This window comes from Aethalodelphis obliquidens, unplaced genomic scaffold, assembly GCF_003676395.1.
Source record: "Aethalodelphis obliquidens isolate GAN/ISIS:26980383/991018 unplaced genomic scaffold, ASM367639v1 scaffold23, whole genome shotgun sequence".
NCBI classification, from domain to species: domain Eukaryota; kingdom Metazoa; phylum Chordata; class Mammalia; order Artiodactyla; family Delphinidae; genus Aethalodelphis; species Aethalodelphis obliquidens.
The window spans coordinates 16,012,338-16,035,081 of NW_020837967.1; the positions used below are offsets into that span (position 1 = coordinate 16,012,338).

Genomic DNA, 22,744 nt, shown 5'->3' on the forward strand with positions numbered 1-22,744 from the left:
CACGGGTTCGTGCCCCGGTCCGGGAGGATCCCACATGCTGCGGAGTGGCTGGGCCCGTGAGCCATGGCCGCTGAGCCTGTGCTCCGCAACGGGAGAGGCCGTAACAGTGAGAGGCCCGCGTACCGCAAAAAAAAAAAAAGCTAGATTGGAAAGACAAATACCCATTGGTCAGATAAAACTCTGAAGCTCAATAATAAAAGGATTTCAATATTAAATTTTGGAACTTAAGAACACTTACATCCATAGACAGCATTTACATCTGAACAGTAAAATCAATACCGTGTTCATATCTCCGTTCTGTATTCTACCCTATTCCGCTGGTACTGTTCAAATGACATACCAGAGTAACCATATGCAATATATTAAAGTCCTGGGAGGCATACAGGAAATAAATGGATTATAAAGACACTTCTATGCTGGGGGACTTTTAAGTCATGATTCATAAAACAGAAGATGTCATCCAGTAGGAACTAAGGCGACTCTAATAAGTACTTAAAGTAGAATGTGATCAGAACAAATTAGTATTTTTATTTTTAATAAACAAACAAAATGGTCTATTTTAATAATTATTCTAAATCTTTATGTATATAGAATAGATTTTTGTTTTATATTTTAGCCAAACTTCTCTTTAAAAGCATAATTCACCTTTTGATTTATTCCTGTACCTAGAAATATTAACAGATATAACTAGCGAACTTATTATTACTCCAATATAATTTCATTATATTATTCTTACTAAGTAGCAAGAAAGTATAATGCCATTATTCTGGTAACATCTCACAGGCCTGGGAAATACAGCCATGGGTTGTAGGGCTTTGTATGTTTAAAAAAAAAAATCATAAAATCATAATTTCTATAAAATATCTATCATTTCCATCTGCAATGGAAATCTACTACTCTTTGAGGCCGGCCTTAAGGGTACAGATACAAATATGAGCACAATTTAGGTTGAGAGTCCCTGCAATGTTTACAACTTGAATACGCCACATTTATAAAATATAAGTTATGTGGGACTGTTTTAAAAAACTGATTCTGACAGTGTCACCTGACAGTCCAAGAGCTCAATGGCTTTAAAAAGTTTCTCTAGAAGAGAAAAAGTCTGAAACAGTACTGACAGAGAATACAATATATTACAAAATTATGGCAAACTCTTCCTGAACCTATGGGGTAACAGGTTGAGTGAGAGTATGGCCTTGGCCTCAAAGCAAGCCTTGCATCACACACCTCCAGAGGGCGCTGTTCACAACGCATTCTGTATAAATGGTGCCCTCTGGAGTTGTGCTCTGCAATGAGGCTGAATCAGGGAAGTCTCTATTGCATACTGACTGTGTGACTTTGGGGAAGTTATTTAACCTCTCAATAGCTTAGATTTCTCATTTATTAAATGAAGAGAATACGAAGGACATATATGATGATCCTGTTAGCATATGATATCTTAGAGCTGCATAGTAATTATGATGAAAATTTGTTTTGTTTTGCTACACATTTAACCATCAAATCAAAATTATCATTCACCTATTATTGCGACAAATATTGAGTGCCTTCTCTATGCCAGGCATGAAGGACACAGAAGTGAACAAAAGATCTAAAATCCTGGCTCTCACGTAGCTCATGTTTTAGCTCTGCAGAGAAACATGTAATAAACAAAAAATACAAATGCCAAGTGGAAACAAGTGGTATAAAGATAAATAAAGTAGCTTAAGGAGATAGAGAATGTCAGGTTCTGTGTGTATTTTAGATAGGCTGGTCTGGAAAGGCTGCTTTGATAAGGTAGTATCTGAGCAGAGGCCCAAATGTACTGAGAGCGCGCGAGTCTTGTGAATATCTCTGGAATGCACTCCAAGGCTTGGAACTGGTGCCAGGGCGCTGAAGCAGGGTGTGCTTGGCGCGTTTCAGGACTGCTAGGAGGCTGGCGTGTGTCAAGACAGCGTGCACAGGAAGACGGGAGGTAGGGGTGAGAAGTGGAGTAGGGTTGTGACCCAGATCACAGAGGGCCTTGTCCACCTCAGTCGGGTTCTGGGTTCTATTCTGACTAACACGGGAAGTAAAAAAGGGTTCTGATCAGGAGTGAAATGATCCTATTTATATTTTTAAAAACACACTGGCTGCTTTGTGGATAATATACCTGGGGCATCTGAGCAGACTAAAGCCTCAGTCAACATGATAGGTGTTCTGGATCAGGGCACATGCTTGTAATTTAAGTAATTTCCCCCCATCTAGTCCAGGATTGATTCTAAGACAAAGTAATGTGACAACAAAGAGGTCTTTTCAGTTGGCCCACAAGTTAAAATTTACAAAGAAATAAGCTTTAGAAAGTAAAAAGCACTGTTTAAATGAAAGGTCGATTACTAGCGGTCAAAGCGGTTCCACTTGGCTTTTGTTTCAGCTGAATCAACAACTAAGCACAATCTGGTTTGCTGATGGGTCTCCTGACCCCACCCCAGACGGTGGGGATTTGTCTCATTAAAATCAAAATGAAAGGGCTTCCCTGGTGGCGCAGTGGTTGAGAGTCCGCCTGCCGATGCAGGGGACGCGGGTTCGTGCCACGGAGTGGCTGGGCCTGTGAGCCATGGCCGCTGAGCCTGCGCGTCCGGAGCCTGTGCTCCGCAACGGGGGAGGCCGCAACAGTGAGAGGCCCGCGTACCGCAAAAAAAAAAAAATTAAAAATGAGTACTGAGTATGTAAAGTTTAAAAACAAAACAGGAAAATGGATACTAGAAATAATTTTTGAGAGTAAAAGCTTATGGCTCTGGTTTTAAAAGAGTGTAGAAAATGTGGAACAAGTGTTTTAAGATCACAGTGTAAAACTCCTGTACCTGTTGAACTAGAAATACTTTGCTGAAAAGATGTGTTAATTATGTGACGTACCAGCCAATGACCATTAAGTGAGCTCACCTATAAATGGGATGGAAGCCAAGGAATCACCGGGTGGACTGGTACTTGAGGCCTTCCTCTCCTCCATTCTTTTTATATGGACCTCGCGGCGAGCATCATTAGGTAGCCAGCAAGTGGTGTCTGAACCGGGCTCTTGGTCATTCACTGCCAAGATGTAAGACTGATGCCTTAAAGGCTGCGGCGTTTGGCGACCAGATGGAGGTTTTTCTCTTAGGATGACAGTTTCTTTATTATCTACAGCATTTGATTGCTGAATTTCAGCCTCTTGTAAATTTAAATCTTGATTCCTTTGAGTGACGGATAATTCCAAATCTGGAGTGCCAGCGTTCTCACTCATCGGAGGGGCGGGCTTAACAGAAGCTCCGGATAGAGAGGGGGGCTTCCCAGTGTCCACTTGGTGATCGCGGGCACTTTCAGTCCTTAACCATGTCTGCTGATTCAAGAGACTGTTTTGATGCAAGTGATTTACTGGTCTTTGGTCTTTGATGGAAACAAACGAGTTCTGGCTGGAGGGTGGTTTTGTGACGTGCGTAGGTGCTTTCAGAGAATTATTTCGGACTTTCACAAGAGGTGACCTGTCTTGTGAAATACCTCGAGGCTGGGACATTCCGCAGGTAGTTTGAAAATTTCTGTTGGGCTGCAGTGGTTTCAGATCTGCTGGAATTCTTTTAAACTGAGACACCAATTCCACCCCCCTGCCACTCACTCGCCTGTTGTCAGAATTCACAACACTCGGAGCCACTGTAAAATTGGAACCTCGGAAAGATTTGTGAATTTCTTGCTGCCTATGCCTTTCATAAATACCTCGCCGATCATCCTGCTCGGTAAACCCACTCCACTTGTAAGTCTGCTTTCGTTCCCCCTTTACATCGGGTGGTGGGCATTCAGAATGGACGTTTTCTAAGGTTTCACCCTGTCCCTGGATGAAATCCCACGAGCGAGTCCTATGGTTACTAAAACTAATAGAAGGAGATGTCAGCGCTCCTTGAGATGCACTCCTTGGACAGTACTTCATTAACACAGAGTCCTCCAGCCTCTCCTGAGACACGCTGCGTTGCCGGATCTGAACGGACTGGGGCACTCGGTCCTGAGAGGTGCTCCGACGTCGTATCTGCAAGGCAGCGCGGTTCAGTACCACCTGGTTATAATCTGTTGTGCTCTGCGAGGCTGCTCTTAAACTATCTAACCTTTCTTGAATTGTCCGACAACCCATGTGCAACCGCCGGTTATCAATATACTCTTTGTAAGTTTTATAGTTTTTCCAGTCTATGTGCTGATGGGAGTTTGGAGAATAGTGATTGACAGATACGGGAGGAGAATCCACAGCTGGAGACCTGCTGCTTGCCAGTCCTTCTGAGTGTCCACTGTAATGGCCTGATTTAAGTAAAATGCCAGAAGGTTCCAACGACCTGGAGCCGGTCTGATGGATTAGATGGGACGTGGGAATCGAGGATGGTGGCGATGTGGTTCTTGATGCTGTTTTGAAAGAGGTCTGCTCGTTCCTGCCGTACCTCACTTCCTCAGTTCTGTGGGAGGGAACCGTGTGGTTGCTTCTACTAGGTAACAAATCTATAACCTTCTCAGAAGGTACGATGACGGTCCTTACGCTTTCGCTGCAGACACACACTGCCGTGTTTGACTTGGCCACCTCTGGTGGTGACGGAGGCACTTGTATTTCCATCCTGTAGGCCCTGCCGGGCTGCGTCAATACTGGGGGACTGTTCTGCGGTTTGCTCGTGGAGGAGTCTGGAGGAGCTGTTTCAGGGGGCGGCACCGGGGCGGGAGGGGCGGGTGGCAGCCAGGGGTAGCAGACTGGTGGAGGTTCAGGTATGTTGCGGGCATTGCCGCTGTAGGCTTCGTTGCCCTTCAGGTAGGCATCTTGAGAATACGCCTACATGAAGATGAGAGAAAGGGGTCACTTCAGAGTCATCAAAGGAACACTTGTTTCCATTCTTGCGATGCACTATGTTATTTTACGGTGCCCTGCTCTTGGGTGGCATTCACTAAAGCATGCAGGCAAACACAGTGTAAGGGTACTCCACAAATTCAGAAAAGGGCTAGTCTCTCAGAAATCAAATAAATTGTAGAATTTGCAAAAAATATAAATTACAACTGCTTATTTTCTCAATAGACCTGAAACGCAGCAAACTCCGCCCTGCCCTCGCCACCATTAATTAGATACGGACGTCTTGCTTCTAAAAATTTCCCCTTTCGAGTTTTATGATTTTTTTCCCCAGCAGTTGGCAGGTTAAATGGCTGCCTAATAAATCTCAGCAAAACAAGACTCTGATCTTTTGCCAGAGTGAAGGTGAAAATATTTAAAATCTTCACCAAATACATCTTCACTTTAGGCACTGCTGCTATCATAAATATTACATTGAACACTGTCTTGCCAATTAATGATTACTGAGTCGCTAAAAATAATCCATTTTGATAAATTAAATCCTCCAACAGCCAGGAGAAATAGAGAATATGCACACTTAAGAAATTAAGTACATATTAAAGGCGTAAAATATGAAAAAAGGTAATTCATCTTCCTGGTATATAATTTATATTTTTTTATTTTACGGTAATGCAAAATTGTATCGTACAAATTTATTTGGTCTCTTTTACCTGTTATAAGGAGACATTTCTCTATTACTAACAGGCAGGCATGCAGCTCCAATTATTTTTTATCAATTATTCACGAAATTATCTAGGAATGTTTTTTACAACTTAAAAATAACAAATTAAGTAACAAGACTCTATAAAACAGAGCTAACCGATATAATTCAGGACTATGTCCAACAGCTGAGACAGTTAGGTGTGGTGTCATGTTACACACCCTCCCCTAATCCAAACAAGCTTAATTCAAGACTATCATCACATCCTCTCTTTGCATTAGACAGCTTGCAAAGCTCAGGTGCAGCCACAAACATAACATAACAGCAAAGTACTAGGAGAAGAGAGAGTGTGAGATAATTAAAAAAATACAGATGCAGATAGATGTTATGTTTTAACACCAATTATGCACAGGATACGAAAGAAAACCAAACATAAAAAGAAAGAAAGAAAGAAAATAATATATCACAAACACATTCTGCAAATTAGTAAGATTAACACCACGGAGAGATTCCTCTAAGCAAACTTACAGTTTTAATAGATTGGCTTATTACAAATCTCTACAAAACATGATTTATAAAGCAAGGAAATGGCTTCTGTGCAGTTCTTACCAGAGCTGTGACATCCTTTGTAAATTGTAGCTAGCAGAAAATAGGAAAACATAGTAGAAGCTGCTTACTGATATAAAGACAGAATCATGTTGTCATATTGATGCTGGAGAACAGCAACCTAAAAATACATCTATACTGATTCCTCTGGAAGGTACCAAGAGAAGTAAAGGGCAGTGAGGCATAAAGAGTAACTTCAGTATCCTTCTGAGCATCTTTTTCTCACGCTTTTATCTGGTTCTTATTTGATCTGTCTACCATTCTCGAAAACAAAATACATCTGGTGACATGCATTCCTAACAGATATTTTCTTCAATATGCACTGCTGTCTGATAATGTGCCACAAAGCTTCCCTTCCACAACAGCAACATTGATGCCTCTCATTTCCCCTGAGTTTCTTCCATCTCTGCTTCCAGATGACAAAACGAATGCTCTATTATGCATTTAAAATAGTACAACCTCCTCCTTCCCCTGTAAATCAGAGCATAACCACAAGCTGTCAGCTGACTGCAGCTGCCTGTACACTAGGATTTGGAACGAAAGAATGGCTGTTTTATCAAATGGGTTTCCCTCAAAAATTAAGATCTTCCAATGCTGTACCTTTTGGCCTATTTTATTAAGCTTATGAAAATAGCTACTGGATGGACATAAAAAATATTACTTCCAGAGTAATTCTTTTTAACTTCTAAAGAATATTATAGAACCTAAACCAGGATGCAGTGAGAAATGAAAGCCCAGTAGCTAAAAAAAACATGCATGCCATAATATTTCTAAGGTATGAACACAGTCAGTCAAAATACACATTTTGGCTATGTGCCACTGACATAACAAACTTATCTTTTTAATGCTGATTGTAGTAGCGCCAGCACTGTTCCGTGACAGGAAACCTGTGTGTGGATGAGTGGACTCGCTGGTACAGTATTGTTAGAGCGTGTTTGTGCAATTTTATTAAGCATCACCTGAAAGGGGTGGTGTATTCCTTATGCCTGATGATGTAGGGGAAGTTTGGCTGGTGGGCTTCATGACTTCTCAAGACCTCTACTACGTTAATGTACGCTGTAAAACTTGACGTGAAATTACAAACTTATTTGGCCACGGAACCCATTTTTTTCCCGGGGTTTTAACACAATTAGAACTTCTGCTGGGAAATGCTGTTCCAGAACTAATAATTTAAAGATACCTCCTTTATTCAAATTTGGGGAGGAATATTATCTTTTAGTAATAAAAGTATATGACCAGAGCTATTAAATACTTGAAAAGGTATTTGACATACTTTAGATATTGCTAAGATTCCTAAATAGTCTATATTCATGGGTCCCCACTTCTGGGTAAAATCATGGCAAAGGGGTCCTTAAATATACACACGTGGACCACGCGTTAACAGTGGACGGACTAAACAGAATACCTTACACATACAGTACTACTGTCTAATGCAAGCAGATATGGTTGAGATAAAGTATGAATTCATTCAGTAGTAGTACTGAACTTCCTCACATATCCTCTCAGTTCAAGGACACGAAAAGAGCTTGTTTGTTTATCTATTTAAAAGTTTCTCATTCTCATAAAGTTTGAGAACCAATACCATTCAATTAACATCCATGGGGAAATCAGCAGTGCTCCAAAGGCCACTGTCGCTTGGTATGTGTTCCGGGTAAGTCATGGGAATAAACTTCTACGGCTATGCTGAGAGGTGCGGTGCAGACACAAATTATCTCCAGAATAAGCGCAGGCATGTAAATTAGGAATAGATGATATGACAATTTTAAGGAGTCCCCTTCTCCCAGGATGCCTTTAAGTGTTCCTCTAGAAAACAAACTGCCTACAGAGGAAAGCCTTAGACGGGGCTCGCGCAAACACTGGGGTGGATTACAATATTCAACTCTTTGAGAAGAACGTGGAACCCATTAATGAGGTTTTACACTCTGAAAACAGAATTTTAAACTCCATAAGTTGCTCATAGCTGTGACTGTGGCGTGCTTTCTCTTGAGTCAGAAAGTACTCAGTCTTTCACTGAGACACCATGGTCAGACATTTCAATGGTTTAATTACCCCCTGGGAATCTCTGAAATAGGCACCAATTAAACAATACAAAATATCACTTAAGGTCATTTTTATATAATGATGTCAATTTATATTCTTTTATAATGACATCAAAATCATCCTGTATCAATAAGTTTGCCTGAAATGGCGTGGCCCAGAAATTTTTGAAACCAATGTCATAAGAATTGCATATTTGGCTCATAATAATTTTTATTTTTACGTTTAAGTCCAAATGGATACTTCAGAGTATCGAGTTGGCCAAAAAGTTCATTTGGTTAATGAATACGCTGTTGAATAAAGTTCTTGGTGAAAATGAAAAATGTGTCATTTTTACTTAAAACTGAACGAACTTTTTAGCCAACCCAATATATATCCGGAAGTTTTGATGGAATTAGACAACACTCAGATTTTTCCCGACTGATTAGCACTTGGGAATTCAGTAGGATATGACAAAAAAATCCTTAGCCAATTTTTTTTTTCATTAGGCCTTTTATATATCACTCTACATTTTTTCTTGAATTTCCTTTACCCTGTATTAAAGTTTTATATCTTATAGTAGCTTAGTAGTTTAAAAATTAATATTTTAAAATTCAAGCCACACCTAATGAAAACGAAATAGTAGCAGCCCCGTCATGCCTACAGATCCAAAATGTTCTTTAAACGGGGGGGGGGGGGGGGGGGGAGAGGGGAGTAAGGAAAGACGCCTCACAGAAGTCTTCATTTGGAATTAGAATTGTAAAGAGCATTTAAATAAAATGTAATGTTAACAGTCTGGATCTTGACTATATGTATTAGTGCCTAACAGTAGCTAAATAGTCCAAAAATGATCTTTCAGTTCAGTTTTAGTAGCCTTGCATCGAAATCACTATTACCATACCTATTACTATTGCGATAGTATTACTATGACTGTACCATATTTACTGTCTAGTGAACAGGAAAAACAAACAAAAAAGTGCAGAATAAATAAGCTAGTAAGATTAAAATTCCTGCCTACCAGTTTGCGTTCACAGGCTGACCTGTTAATTTTATACCATTACTTATGATAAAAGCAAAAGTAACTACATATCTGTTTGGATAATTTTAAAACACACGTCAGACATGCCACAGTGGGACGTGGGAGAAGCGGATGTTGTGGATACTTTATACCTTTCTAAATTATTTGAAACTTTTCTAACAAGCAAGTACTATTCTTATAATTATTTAAAATACTTTTTTAAAAAAATAGAAGTAACTGCTTCAAACTTGCAAAATATGAAAGAACCCTCCAGAATTCCTGTTCTCGCTTCCCTACTCTAAAGCAAGATTACCTTGATCCACACATGACAAATGGAGACCTAATTTTAAATAGAATAGTATACTGATTGTGGAACATAATAAATAATTATTTTGAAAGTAATTCTAATAAATCTAAAGAAAAATTGGGGTTAAATTACATTTTTCAATTTATATCGCACATTCATGGAGTGGTAACTAGGGCAATGGACACAGATCTCAGAGATGAGTTTGCCTAGCAGCTCTGACCCTGACCGGCAGTGTGAAAGTAACAGCCACTGACACTCTTCATCTGGACCCAACGACAGTATGGGACTGTGGTTTAGTTTCAAGTACAGGCTACATACAGTCTCAGGCCTAACTGGGTTCAAGTCCTAGTGCCATCACTTTCTTCCCTGTTACACGAGAAAAGCTGTTTAACCTGGCTGTTAAAACACAAAGTAGGGGCTTCCCTGGTGGCGCAGTGGTTGAGAGTCCACCTGCCGATGCAGGGCACACGGGTTCGTGCCCCGGTCCGGGAAGATCCCACATGCCGCGGAGCGGCTGGGCCCCGTGAGCCATGGCCGCTGAGCCTGCGCTCCGCAACGGGAGAGGCCACAACAGTGAGAGGCCTGCGTACCGCAAAAAAAAAAAAAAGGCGGCTCCAAATACCCTCGTCAAACATCAGACACACCCGAGGATCTCCACAGCCATCAGAACTGATCTACTTAAAACTGAATTTTGAGTCCATGGATCTAAAGGCTTAACGAAGTACCTTGAAGTCTGCACAGAAAAGAACACCCAGCTCTAGCGCTGAGAGCTACCATGGGTCCATTGAGGACATATTTTTTTCAGTCAGCATCACTGTTTAGGTGACTTGACAGGTGGTGGCTATTTCATTCACTCTCAGTGTCTGAGAGGGCAACAAAATCGTTTTGTCTTTTTACAAATGCAACAGGAAGTGCTTTTTATTTTGTAGTATCACCTTAAAAATATGAACTTGTCTAAGTCTATGATCATGGTCTAAAATATAAGACCACCAAATGACTCAAATGAATACAATACTATTCTATTGTTAGTTTAAAATGTATGTCACTGTACATACATTTTACAATGTATGAAAATGTATGTTAGTTTAAAAAATGAGGTTGCCAAGTACAGGAGTACTATTACCAGCACTAGTTTAATAACATAATAAATAATTCTTAATTTTACTTCATGTTTTTCAACCTCATGTCACTGTCTTCTGTGAATTATGAGATTTATTATTATATACCTGTCCTTACATGACGTAAGTTTTGAACCAAATTAAATTTTCTATGCCACCTCTCAAAGATGAGCTGAATACCTCTAGAACAACTTGATCTATACATCACTTGAGGAGCAAACGCTCATGGACACCCAATCCTGCCGTGACCCAGGCAAATATATAAAAACTGAGACAGGCTTTCTCTTGGGTAAATGATGTTTATAGTAGCTGTAAAAATGTTCATGTTTATGTTTTCTTTACAATGAATATTCAACCTCACAGGGACAAATACATCTTTAAAAGCATATATTTTAAGTAACAGATTTAAGACCAACATAAATACTTCTGAAGGCCCCTTATAGAACATTTTCATTCTAGAATCTGTTAGAGAGAAGTATTTCCACATATGGTTTTTTAAATCCCAGATTCTCTTTGGGTTTTATAATAGATTTTTAAAATGCCACTTGTAGATATCCCAGCTAAAAGCATTGATGTGGAAAAGAAGTCACTGCATTTCAGTGTCCTTCAGGGAACAACGGAGAGTCTGCATTAACTATATATACTCCTTCAATTTCCTAACGCAAATGTGAATGAAGACTGGGTTTAAAAGTGAGGTTTTCTTTTATCATCAAGGATATGGGCTTTTAATTTCTTATGATTAAAATAACTCAACAAGTTTTAAAGATGAATTTTCTGTTACAATATATCAGGACCCTGAGGAACCTTGAAGATCTGTGTGCTCAGGTCACCCCAGTGAACCAACTTCTCCCTGTGTTGCAACACTTTGTATTTTCCCTTTATCTTAAATAAAACACAAGGAAATTAATTAACCTAATTTCCCATTGATCACATCCTTAGAACATGATTCCTTGCACTCTTGCTCCCCTGCATCACCCACACAGCAGGCTAGGATGGCAATTCTGTGCCTCATTCCTGGGAATTTATACAACGTTTCACTGTTCTCAACGTTTATAGAACGTTTCACTGTTCTCAACAGTGTCCAACCGGTGCCTTCACCTTGGCAAGCAAAGAGACTACTGAAGATGAGATGTCAGTTCTGTTTTGGAAGTGCCCTCTGTCTCTGAGTCAGGAGAATGCAAGGGTTCAAGGTAAAGTTCGTCCTACCGTGTGGGCATCACCTCCTGGTCCTTTGCATAAGTGGAGCCCTACAGGAGGACCCCCCTATTTATTTTCCGTCTAGTGACTTCACTGCCTTCCATGGTTGTCTGTTGTTCTCTCACTGTGCTGAATGATCAGGGGAGGACTCTACAACTAGTGCTGCTTGACTGAGAAAACCACCACAGATGGTTACAACTTCCTTGTTGAGACCCTCAACCCCAACAGAACTGCGCATTTAAGAAGGGTAATAACCTGTTGTCGGTAAACATGCCATTTTGAAATAAAATCAGTATGCCTTGAAAACACAAGGCTGATCTCCATGGATTTTGGTTAATTATATTTTATGTGTAAGCGAATAAACTGAATCACTAGGATTGGCTTTAGTGATTTTTTTGTAAAAAAAAAATGTTTACAGAAGATTATTTAGGACTTTTGTTGAGCTAAGTTCAAATGAACGCCTTACAAGTGAAAAACATTCCGATTTCCATTCCTACCACAAGGATTCCATCAGTTCTGAGTAATAAAACAACAGCAACAACAGCTATTCACTAAAAGGAATTAAAAAAACAACAACAACAACAATCTTCAGCAGCCACTGCTATTTCCTAGCTCTAACTGTTTTATTCTGCTGAACTACAAAATCAATTGAGGAAAAGTATTATTTTCCTGAATGAAATTTATTTTATCATCTTTTTACCCTCAGCAATATCTAAGCTTAATAAAGGAGTTAAGTACTCCAGTTAATTTGTTTTCTTTCTCAAGAGGAGAAAGATATTTTAAGATAAATGCCAAAGATTTTCAACTATATAGTTTCACTCCCTCTCTAAGATGCTAACCTATTTTTCCCTTAAGGTGCAGACTCTATTCATTGTGAACATTACTTCTAATGGAATGAATGGATACTGTTAAGAAAACTGCTCGGTAAGTTAATTTACAGACAGTAACGCTTATTGGAAAATTAATAAATGGCTTTCATAAAATTTCTGACCTCATAGTTTAAAAAAAAAAAAATCTAATTCCTGGGGATATGTACTTGCACCCTGAGGCTTGGCTTTTGGTTGAAGGAGTATCTAGAATGCAACATTTGGGCAAACAAACTCTTTAGGAATCTCATTCCAAATGACAACAATAAGAGTTTACTGCGGAATCAATAAAATATTCTCATGTTGCTTAATTGTAAAAAACGGACAATAGTCTCTCTCTCCCTTTGTTTTGGTTTTTTGGTAAAATGTAGAGAAAAACAGAGCGTTTGAGTTTTTTTTCCCTAGAGTCTTTTAAAAACTGTTTAATCCACCTCCATCTTTAAAGAATTTTTATTAACATTCATGACTATAAAACAATCCACATATTTGAATAAATAAAACTCACCACTTGGAGAATGTCTTCATCTTTTGGCATAACACTAAGTTCCAATGTGGTATCGCTGAAATTGAATAGACACATACTATTTTAGGGGAGGCAGAAGTATACAAGAAAGACATAAAGGAAAAAGAGTTAACTCACAAGTATTTTTTAAATTGCTTATGAGTTTAATATGGGGGTTTTAAAAATCTTTACATTTCAAATCCGAATCATTAAAATGAAAAGAAGTCATTTATATATATAGGCTAATTATGTACAAAAGAGGGCACCCTGCCGTATGTTTGAGCTATTCATAATCAGTCATGTGTTCTTTATAACATGTTTCTAATTTAAAAACATGAAGTATATTACTTATATTGAATACTCCTGGAACAAAACTCATCAATATATAATTGTGTATTATTTTCTTTCAGGTCACAGAACAAATTACAAATTTTTACCACCAATTCTCTGTTTATCAAGTTAAAAATACATTAACATAAAAATAATCAGAGAACCCTCAAATTTAACATTTTAGGCAATATTAAACATCCTAATTTTGAAATATTCCCTCTTGGCCTCAAATGGGAAGGAAATCAGAGTTCACCATCACAACCATCAAAATGACTCATTTTTTAAAAACCATATAGCATCTCAACAATTTACTTTCTTCTCCGTGATTTAATTTTAGAGCCTTTACAGGAATAGCTCAAAGTCTCATTTTATTTTGGTACTGTAAGTGTTCTGTTAAAAATAACAGAGAAGTTTCTCTAGGTTTAAAACAGTTCAAAGGGATAAATTATACCGAGTCCTGTGATCTGGAATTAACACTTAGATACGGCAAGAACACTGCTATCCCCAGCAAGTGCTTCAGTATCTACCCTAACAATATCAGATAGATTTTCCCCCAATACAATCAAGAGATTAAGAAACAAACAACAACAAAAACAAAAAACCCCAAATCTAATCATTTACTGGTGTCTCTATTCGAACCCTTATTTTTAGGTTCATAAATGCTGAGAGAAGAGTAAAACAATTAGAACCACAGGTTCAAATAAATTCTACGAAGAAAATATGTAGGTACTTGTATTTCAACATTTAGAGTTGGTAGAAAATACATACTGATGCTTAGATAAATTCTTCTGCAAGGATACATTTTTACATTAATACACTGCAGAATCTCAATGGCTTTGTGCTGCATTAATCCATTTGCTACCAACTGCAGACAAAAGGAACACAATTTTTTAAAAGAAAAATAAGATCATGAAAAAACAGTATTTATTTTTCAAATTGCTTTATTGGTTGAAAAATTAAGACTGTCATTCCAAAGTGTTATTATTATTCTGAAAGATGAACTGCACCAGTAACAAAAAAAACAAACAAACAAAAAATTAATGTGGATTTTGAGGAAAACAAAGATTAAGTTATGGTTGTTTGGAAAAATAGTACTTTTAAAGAAGACATGTTAACAAATACACTAAAAAACCCTTAAATTACAGGCTGACAAACATACTGGTATATTTATCATGATCTAAATTATTTGCAGTAAAAGAAAATTTGGGTGGATCTCCCCACTGCCTCCAGGGAGGCTTTCAATTCTTCACCAGTGCCCAGGTCTCCTCAATATTTAAGATCAAATAGGGCTCACTGTCAGGAACACCTAGAATCCAACAGTAAGGAGAATACTCTGAGATCAATAAATCATGATCACATCACTAACTGTAAAAGTGACAACATATTAGGGCATTCGTGTACATAAGTTAGATTATAGCATGAACAGCTTTAGACGTGGTTAGAGGAGCTTGATAGAATTCTTCAGAAAATAATGAACATCAATTTAATTACAGACAGGTGAGTATGGCTAATATAAAGCAACAGATCATCCAAAAGTTACTGTATTTGAATCTGGGAAGAACCCCTTGTGGTGATGAGCTGGAAATCAGATCCCAGAGTCATGGCTTATTCTTGACAGAAATTTAATACAGCAACCTCTATGGCTTTCGATTTCCTTATTTGTAATTAAAAAAAAAAATTCTAGGTGTGTGATAGAGAGAAAGAGTAGGACTAAATTATTTTTGCAATCAGTCGCTCTATAAATATTTATTTACCTTTAGAACTCAAAATCCTATTCTGTAGAATGTAGGCAAACAAACGGATTAAAGGACGATTTCTTGCTGTCTTTGTTAAAACAAATGAATCTGAGCCAAGAATATCATTCAGTAAAAGGCATTTAAGATAAGTTATCCTTAGTGGTTTTAAAATAAATTATATATGCATTTATATATATATTTATTATAAACAAATTAGAAATTTGATTATCACTTCAAATAAAAGTAGGAAACTTAATGGTAAATCTAAAACGTATGCCTCTCAGGCTCTAAAGGATTTTAATTACAAATCTGATAAACTTGCCAAAACAAAGCCACCAAATACGCCATCCTCAGATAGTTTGTTCTTGGCAACTTTCAAATGCATTTTCCACTTTAAGGGAAAGTTTCAGATTTCCAAAGCACATCAATTTCTTATAGGAATACAATATTGCATTAAACCTACTAGTTTCAGTGATTTATAAAACCCATCTTTGGCCAAAATTAATCCTATTTCAAGACTCTTACCTGTTCTGGATTAAAGCGATTACTTGGGAATAGGTCTTTCCAATAACACTTTCTCCATTGACTTTTATAATTCGATCACCTTCAAAGAGAAATTAAATAACACATGAGGAATTCCTTTAAAAAGTCACTTGTGAGTACTTTTGAAAAACTTCTTGAGTAATATACTTATTTTTAATATATCCTTGCTCGTTTTTTAAAGTGTCTTTTTACAAAAATGAACCTAAATTTTAATATATCAAGCTACTTATGAAATATAACTATATTTTAAATAAGAGTCCAGCCATCGATGAATTTAGAAACCTCAAGAAGTATAATCACCAAGTGACCACAATTATACTATTTATGCCCCTATCATTTGTTTTCTGAGTTGTAAAACTACTATTTATTCCTCCATTTACCCTGTCCTTTCTAATAGAGAAACACTGTTTAACAGCCTTAGACAATTATTTTTGTTATCTCAGTGGTCTCTAATTTTAGTCCAACTGATTTCTTTGTTGTATTCTCTCAGTCTATTTAGTTTATTGATTAGTGCTACACTGCAGAACTTAAACATGGGTATGGACATGGTTTTGACTTTATATCTATTAACTTGTTCTTCATTTTAATGGGGAAAAGGATGTTTGGTTACTCAGAAAAATCAGTAGAGCAGAAAGGAAAATAATGAGAGAAAGGACAGAGGAAAACAGGAAAAAACGTATTTTTTGTGGGCTTTGCACAGTCCCTCAACTTCATCTTCCCAACCCTGGAAAGCTTAGAATATGAGAGATGATACATTCTAGCTAATAGAATGTTATGTGTTCACTGATGTACATTTTATATATACTAATGATACTGAAATTAGGCTTACTTTAACTATGACAAAAAAGATAATTAACAAGTTAACAATGCATTCTAATAAATCTTACCAGCGACACCCACTATTTACATGTGTAGCTGCAAAGATAACATTTTATTCAAAAGGCAGTAAAAGATAGTTTTTCACTAATTCCCTTTTTAAATTATTTCATGTTTAGAAACAAGAGAAAAGGGTAACTATTTTAGTGTGTGCATTAATCTAAACTAAATCCTACTTAGTTTTTTTAATTAAAGTCACCAAATATTTCAGAACAGCTACCAGACCACATCCACTGACAGCTGCAGATGAAGCTGGGCTTGCATTGCACTGGAGACTTAAACTACTCTTTGTGGTGGACGAATTCATTCACCTCTAGCAGGTCAGGCTCTTCCAGAACTTGGAGCTCCAAGATGATTTCATTTACTTCAATGAATATCTCCTTCATTTGCTATTTTATTAACCTTTGTCAAAATTAAATGTACGCAAAACAGGTTAAGAGGGCCTCTGAGGGTCCATTATCTGAGTGGTAACTAAAAGTGTCCACAATATATCAATTACGGTATTTCTGCCCACCCATCCATTTGGGTATCAAAAAACATATAACTAACTAGGTCTCAAAAACAGTAATAACTGATAGGAAGAAAAAGGAAGAAACATACAGTAGGAGACAGAAGGAAAAACATGGAAAATGAAATGTGGTAAAAATGAAGTAGAAAAGAAATGAAAAGGTAGGTTTAAGTAAGACTATCAAGCACCTGTGCACAATCCAGCTTCAAAAGCAGGTCCTCCCTCCTTAACCTGTTTGACGAAGATGGTATCCATGGGCTCCAAGCGGTTTCTTTGTTTTCCTGTGCGGAAGAAAAGAGCCAAGGCATAATTTTACCTCACGATATTTTCTTAAAATAGCAAAATAAAAAATGATATTTAATTGAGACAGTGAAGCAAAGATTTTTTAAATGAAATGTTAGACACATATCTTAAATCTGGATGCTAAAGTCATCATTAAGAGGGTTCCAAGAACTCCAACATTTATTTTTCTTCTTCCATAACACAACCACCACAATAGCAACGATTTCCATTTACTGGGAGCATTCTGTATGTAAATTATCACACTAAATATTACACATACCTGAGAGCTAATTTCCATAACAAGTAAGTATTTCTACCACCATCGAATAAAAGAGGACACCGAGGCTCAGAGAGACTAAGTAAATTCTCTTAAGGTCACACAGCTAGATTACACAGGCGGTATTCAACTCCACTGCTTTTTAACACTGCATCGTGTTAAGCACTAAGTCACAATCCTAAATAAGACAGTTCTTTCCCTTCAGGGACTCTGGAGGGAGAAAGACATATGAACAAAGAATGGTACTACAGGGGCTTCCCTGGTGGCGCAGTGGTTGAGAGTCCGCCTGCCGATGCAGGGGACACGGGTTCGTGCCCCGGTCCGGGAAGATCCCACATGCCGCGGAGCGGCTGGGCCCGTGAGCCATGGCCGCTGAGCCTGCGCCTCCGGAGCCTGAGCTCCGCAGCGGGAGAGGCCACAACAGTGAGAGGCCCGCGTACCGCAAAAAAAAAAAACAGAGACAGATACAACATACAGTCATGGCAATGAGGAGCTCGTGATCAAATCTGAAAGCCAGCACTTCACAAACTGCTATCCATGGATCGTCTGCATTAACAGCTCAGGGGTTTGAAAAAAATCAGTGTTTCGGGGTCCAATCAGAAATCTGCTTTGTCAAGAAGTTTCCCAGATGATCCTTCTACACACTAACATTGGAGAACAACTGACAGTTTCAATACATAGAAGTCAAAGGAAGAGTCACAGGTGAGAGGACATTTAAACTAAGCGACAAGCACCAAGGTAAGTACTGAGAGGGGACAAACAGGTAGACAGTGGCTCTCGGAGTGTGATCACCAGACCAGCAGCATTAACACAACCAGGGAATGTGCTGGAAATGCAAATTCACGGACCCCCCCACCCCAGATCTACTGAATCAGAAACCCTCATGTGACCGTGATGCATACTCAAGATGGAAAATCAATGAACCAGAAGACGCAGCCCTGACCCTTAAAGAAGAATATAACTGAGAAAATAAGGCGTATATATGTATGGAGTTCTTTCATCATACTTGTTAGACTGTGGCGCTGGGCAGAATATGACTGTCAAATATAAAGAATCCATAATTATTGTCTTATAAAACCAAATTTTTAACCAGGTATATCACAAAGGTGGCTCAAAAGAAGTAGAAACCAATAAGGAACGTCTATCAGCAACTCCCCTTACATATTTAGCTGTTTACTCTGAAAGACATCCTCTAAAAGTAGTGAATGGCTAACTCTGCTTAAAATGCAACAGGGCACAGAGGAAAACTGCTCATGTTTTAGACACCAGGAGACAGGGATCCAAATCCTTGCTGTGCCACTGGATAGGCCAGGTGCAGGTAAATAAACGTTTTTACTTAAAAGAAATGATTGCTTGTTCTTTTACAGTACAGAGACATGTTTTTGCATTCTTGAAGGGTTTCTATGAAGACTCAATAAGATAACATGCAAAAGCGCTCAGCATAGCTTGTAATTGGAGCAATTCCTTGGTAAATGTGTATTTCCACTCTCCATGGTGCTTAGATGAAGACTAGTCTCATATTCTTACGTTTTCAAGCATGAAAAATTTGCAAGGTTGTAAAAATATACCTGCAAAGTATCTATCATCCAATTTTCAAAAATATATATCAGATCTCTTCCCAAGGAAACTCTATACAGCTCTCTAAGTTCAGAAGACGTGAAAATATTATAAATCCTTTGGTCACCTCTGATTGGCTATGACAGACAGCCCTGACTGCTTTCTCCATGAGGTTTTGGAGGAAACAGAGAACTAATGCTAGTTAAATCCCTACTGTAAGGAAGAATGTCCTCATTCTTAAGAGATGTTTGCCGAAATACTTAGGGACTGATTGTAATCTTATATTATCATATTTTATTATTATATTATTACATTTCCAGTATTATGATAATGATATCTGCAACTTAATTTTCAAATGGCTTGAGAGAAAAAAATAAGTCAAGATATCCAAACACCCAGACACATGTATGGATGGACAGATAAAGCAAATATATACTCAACATTAAGTTAATTGTTGAATCCAGATGGATAAGGTATTTGCTGTACTTTGAAAATCATAATACAAAATTTGGGAAAACTTTCTGTATGTGCCAGGCTTTATTTTTCTTCGCAGAACTTGTCATCTGCTACTTAAAGTTACATGTTTATTTGCTTTCATGCTGGTTGGTTGTCTCTTCCACTAAAATGAAGAGCAGGGATTTTTGCCACGTTCACGGATGCTCACAGCACCCAGAACAATGTGTGGCACAGAACAGGCATTCGATAAAGCATGATGCAATAAATGAACACATTTATTATTTAATTCTTACATCAAGCTGTCAAGAAAGTCATTATGATTTTAATACTGTCACTATACTGAGGAGGAAACAGACTAAGTAACTTATGAAGAGGGAGAGTAGGGATTTGAATCGAGATCCAAATCCAAACATGGTGTGTTCCCTCCTGCTTCAAATGTAACCCAACTACTTATTCAGTTGTCAAGCTTTACCAAATACAAGGAGACAGTCCACTTACAACTAGTTTGAAAGGGAAAAGAAGGTTTCTTTCAATGTAAGTCACTTAAAATGCAAATACTTAATGCCAATCCAGCTGGTAATCAGGCTAGGTCCTTATGCAGCCAACTCAACATTTACAACAGTTGGTATTTAAGGAAAACCATCTATTTTTTCTAGGCTAGAGATCTGAAGGTTTAATAAGTTTTGCTGTGCCAAGTCACTGCTTTCATGGAAAGATTGATATAATTAAAGAGAGGACGAATTTTTTTTTTTTAATTCGGTACGCGGGCCTCTCACTGCTGTGGCCTCTCCCGCTGCGGAGCACAGGCTCCGGACGCGCAGGCTTAGCGGCCATGGCTCACGAGCCCAGCCGCTCCGCGGCATGTGGGATCTTCCCGGACCGGGGCACGAACCCGTGTGCCCTGCATCGGCAGGCGGACTCTCAACCACTGCGCCACCAGGGAAGCCCCGAGGACGCTTTTTTTTTTTTTTTTTTTTAATTTCTTCTAGTCCACTATGTCCCAAACGTGATTATACCGTACTTATATTTAAAAATACAAAATGTAAATGAGCATTAATGAATTCTACAAAATAATAAAAAGCTGGCGGGGTAACAACATAGTGACTTCTGAAAGTTCTGATAGGCACTTTCACTCACACAGAATAAATTGTAGTCCAAAATAATTTGGTTTTGATTTCTATAAAGGAAATGCTAACTTTGCAATGACTACCATTATAAAATCAGAGAGACTTTGCCACAAATTGACAAATCCTTCAATACACTGTGCCTGAAAATACATGAAGATGGAATAGACTAAAAGAAGGGCCAGTCTTACAGCAAGCACTACCACATCTGCTGAGAGCTGTACTTTGATTCTTCTTGTTCACTTTCCTTTCTGGACTGTCTCCAAAATTCTGACTTGCTATTACTACTGTGGATTTTAACCAATTCCTTCTGGACAACAGAAAAATGTCCCATAGGCGTCCTTTAATTACAGGCAGGTTTAACTAAGAAATATCCCTCTCTTCAATTTCTATATTCCTTGACTCTAAGTCTTGTGTTAAACACGTGGTTCAGTAATTTTAAGAGTGTCATCTCTTTAATATATGCTCTCTGTAATTCCACTGGAACTGGAAATCACAAGCATCAAATTTAAAGTGTGTGTTATTCAATCTCTTACGTCTTTAGTTTTTTACAGTCGGTTTCTAGATATGCAGAACAAAGAGTCCGATCCCGAATTGTAATTAATCAGGAACAAGTATTCCCTGCTTCCCTGTAGGACCATTTGGCAGAGCCAGGTGGCTTCCCTGGCAATTCTTAGTAAAAAGCCTCTTTCAATTCTACATGCGTATTTTATAATTTCTCAACTTTTTGAGAACACATAGGATGTGTTTCAAAGAACTGCTAAAGACCTTATTCAAGTATTATTCCCTTGACCTTATCAAAAGAAAAGGGAAATGTGTCTTTCTAGCACACACATGTAATTAAATCGTTCTGTATTTGAGAAAAGGAAGAAGACAATGACCTTACATGAATGAGAATGGCTAAAATTAGCAGGTACTGAAAAGGTCCCACTTTATGCTATTTAGCATACAATTAGTAAAGACTTAAATAAGAAGCTATAAAAAGCATACATGAATTTGCCTGAAGTTGAATGTTACACTTTGAAATCAGAGAGAATGTACATACTTTTACATTATAGTAAACATAATCAACTGAGGAAAAATAACTCAACTAAAAGAAATAATAATATATAGGTAGTAGCTGCCATCCAAACACTGGATGAACATCCAGGTGGATATGCTTTTTATTCTCCATTCCTAGTATAAGGCAGTGGTTAACAGCTTGAGCCCTACGACCAGATTACCTGGTTTAAAATCCCAGCTCTACCACTTACTTTCCAAGTAGGGTTACTGGATTTTGCAAAAATGACTGTCTATGAGAAATTCAAATTTAATTGGGCACCCTGTAGTTTATCTGGCAACCCTACCCCCAAATGATGTTAGACAAATGATTTACTTGTACCCCAGTTAACTCAGCTGAAAAATGAGGATGATGACAATTTATTTTTACCTGGCAGGGCTATTGTGAGGATTAGAAGAGAGAATCCACTGAAATACTCATATGATGCCTAATACAAGTAGGTATTTAATCAATGTTGTTACTATGCTAATCTGATGATAAAGCTTTAGAAAGTTTACATAGAGATCAGGGATGAATGAGGCCACACTGCTTGTGCTTGATTAAATACTGGTCCAAAGAGTAACAATACAGACTCAACTGGCATATTGGGGGGAGTTGAAGAGTACAAACCGAAGAACACCAAAGAACAGAAGGAAGAAGTAAGAGACTATACTAACAAATTTCCAGTAACTGACACAAACTACTCATCTGTCTTCAAAGAGACTGGCGTCTAAAAGCCAGAGTGCTCTAATGACCCTCTTCTTGGGAGAATGCTAAAATCCAAATCACTTGCAACATTTAAATTGTTTCAAAATTTGAAATATGAAGTATACAAAGCAAGCAGCCTAAAGCAAACAGATTATTTTCAGAAGTAATATTCTTAGAACT

At 38.0% G+C, this 22,744-nt stretch overlaps 1 protein-coding gene across 7 annotated transcripts in view; it reads right to left on the reverse strand.

Annotated features, from left to right (window-relative positions):
- Positions 1-22,744, reverse strand: part of ARHGAP21 (Rho GTPase activating protein 21) — a 127,348-nt gene that overhangs the window by 30,363 nt on the left and 74,241 nt on the right. For 3 of the 7 annotated variants that reach the window (XM_027121857.1, XM_027121855.1, XM_027121856.1), the window contains exons 5-9: positions 17,310-17,402; positions 15,720-15,798; positions 13,132-13,186; positions 6,108-6,137; positions 2,896-4,786 (exon numbers count right to left, since the gene is read on the reverse strand). In XM_027121857.1, coding sequence (XP_026977658.1) covers positions 2,896-4,786; positions 6,108-6,137; positions 13,132-13,186; positions 15,720-15,798; positions 17,310-17,402 — 2,148 coding nt within the window. Of the gene's footprint in view, positions 1-2,895; positions 4,787-6,107; positions 6,138-13,131; positions 13,187-14,226; positions 14,313-15,719; positions 15,799-17,309; positions 17,403-22,744 lie in introns of those variants that run through there. The other 4 variants (XM_027121859.1, XM_027121858.1, XM_027121860.1 and 1 more) reach the window with 3 other exon arrangements.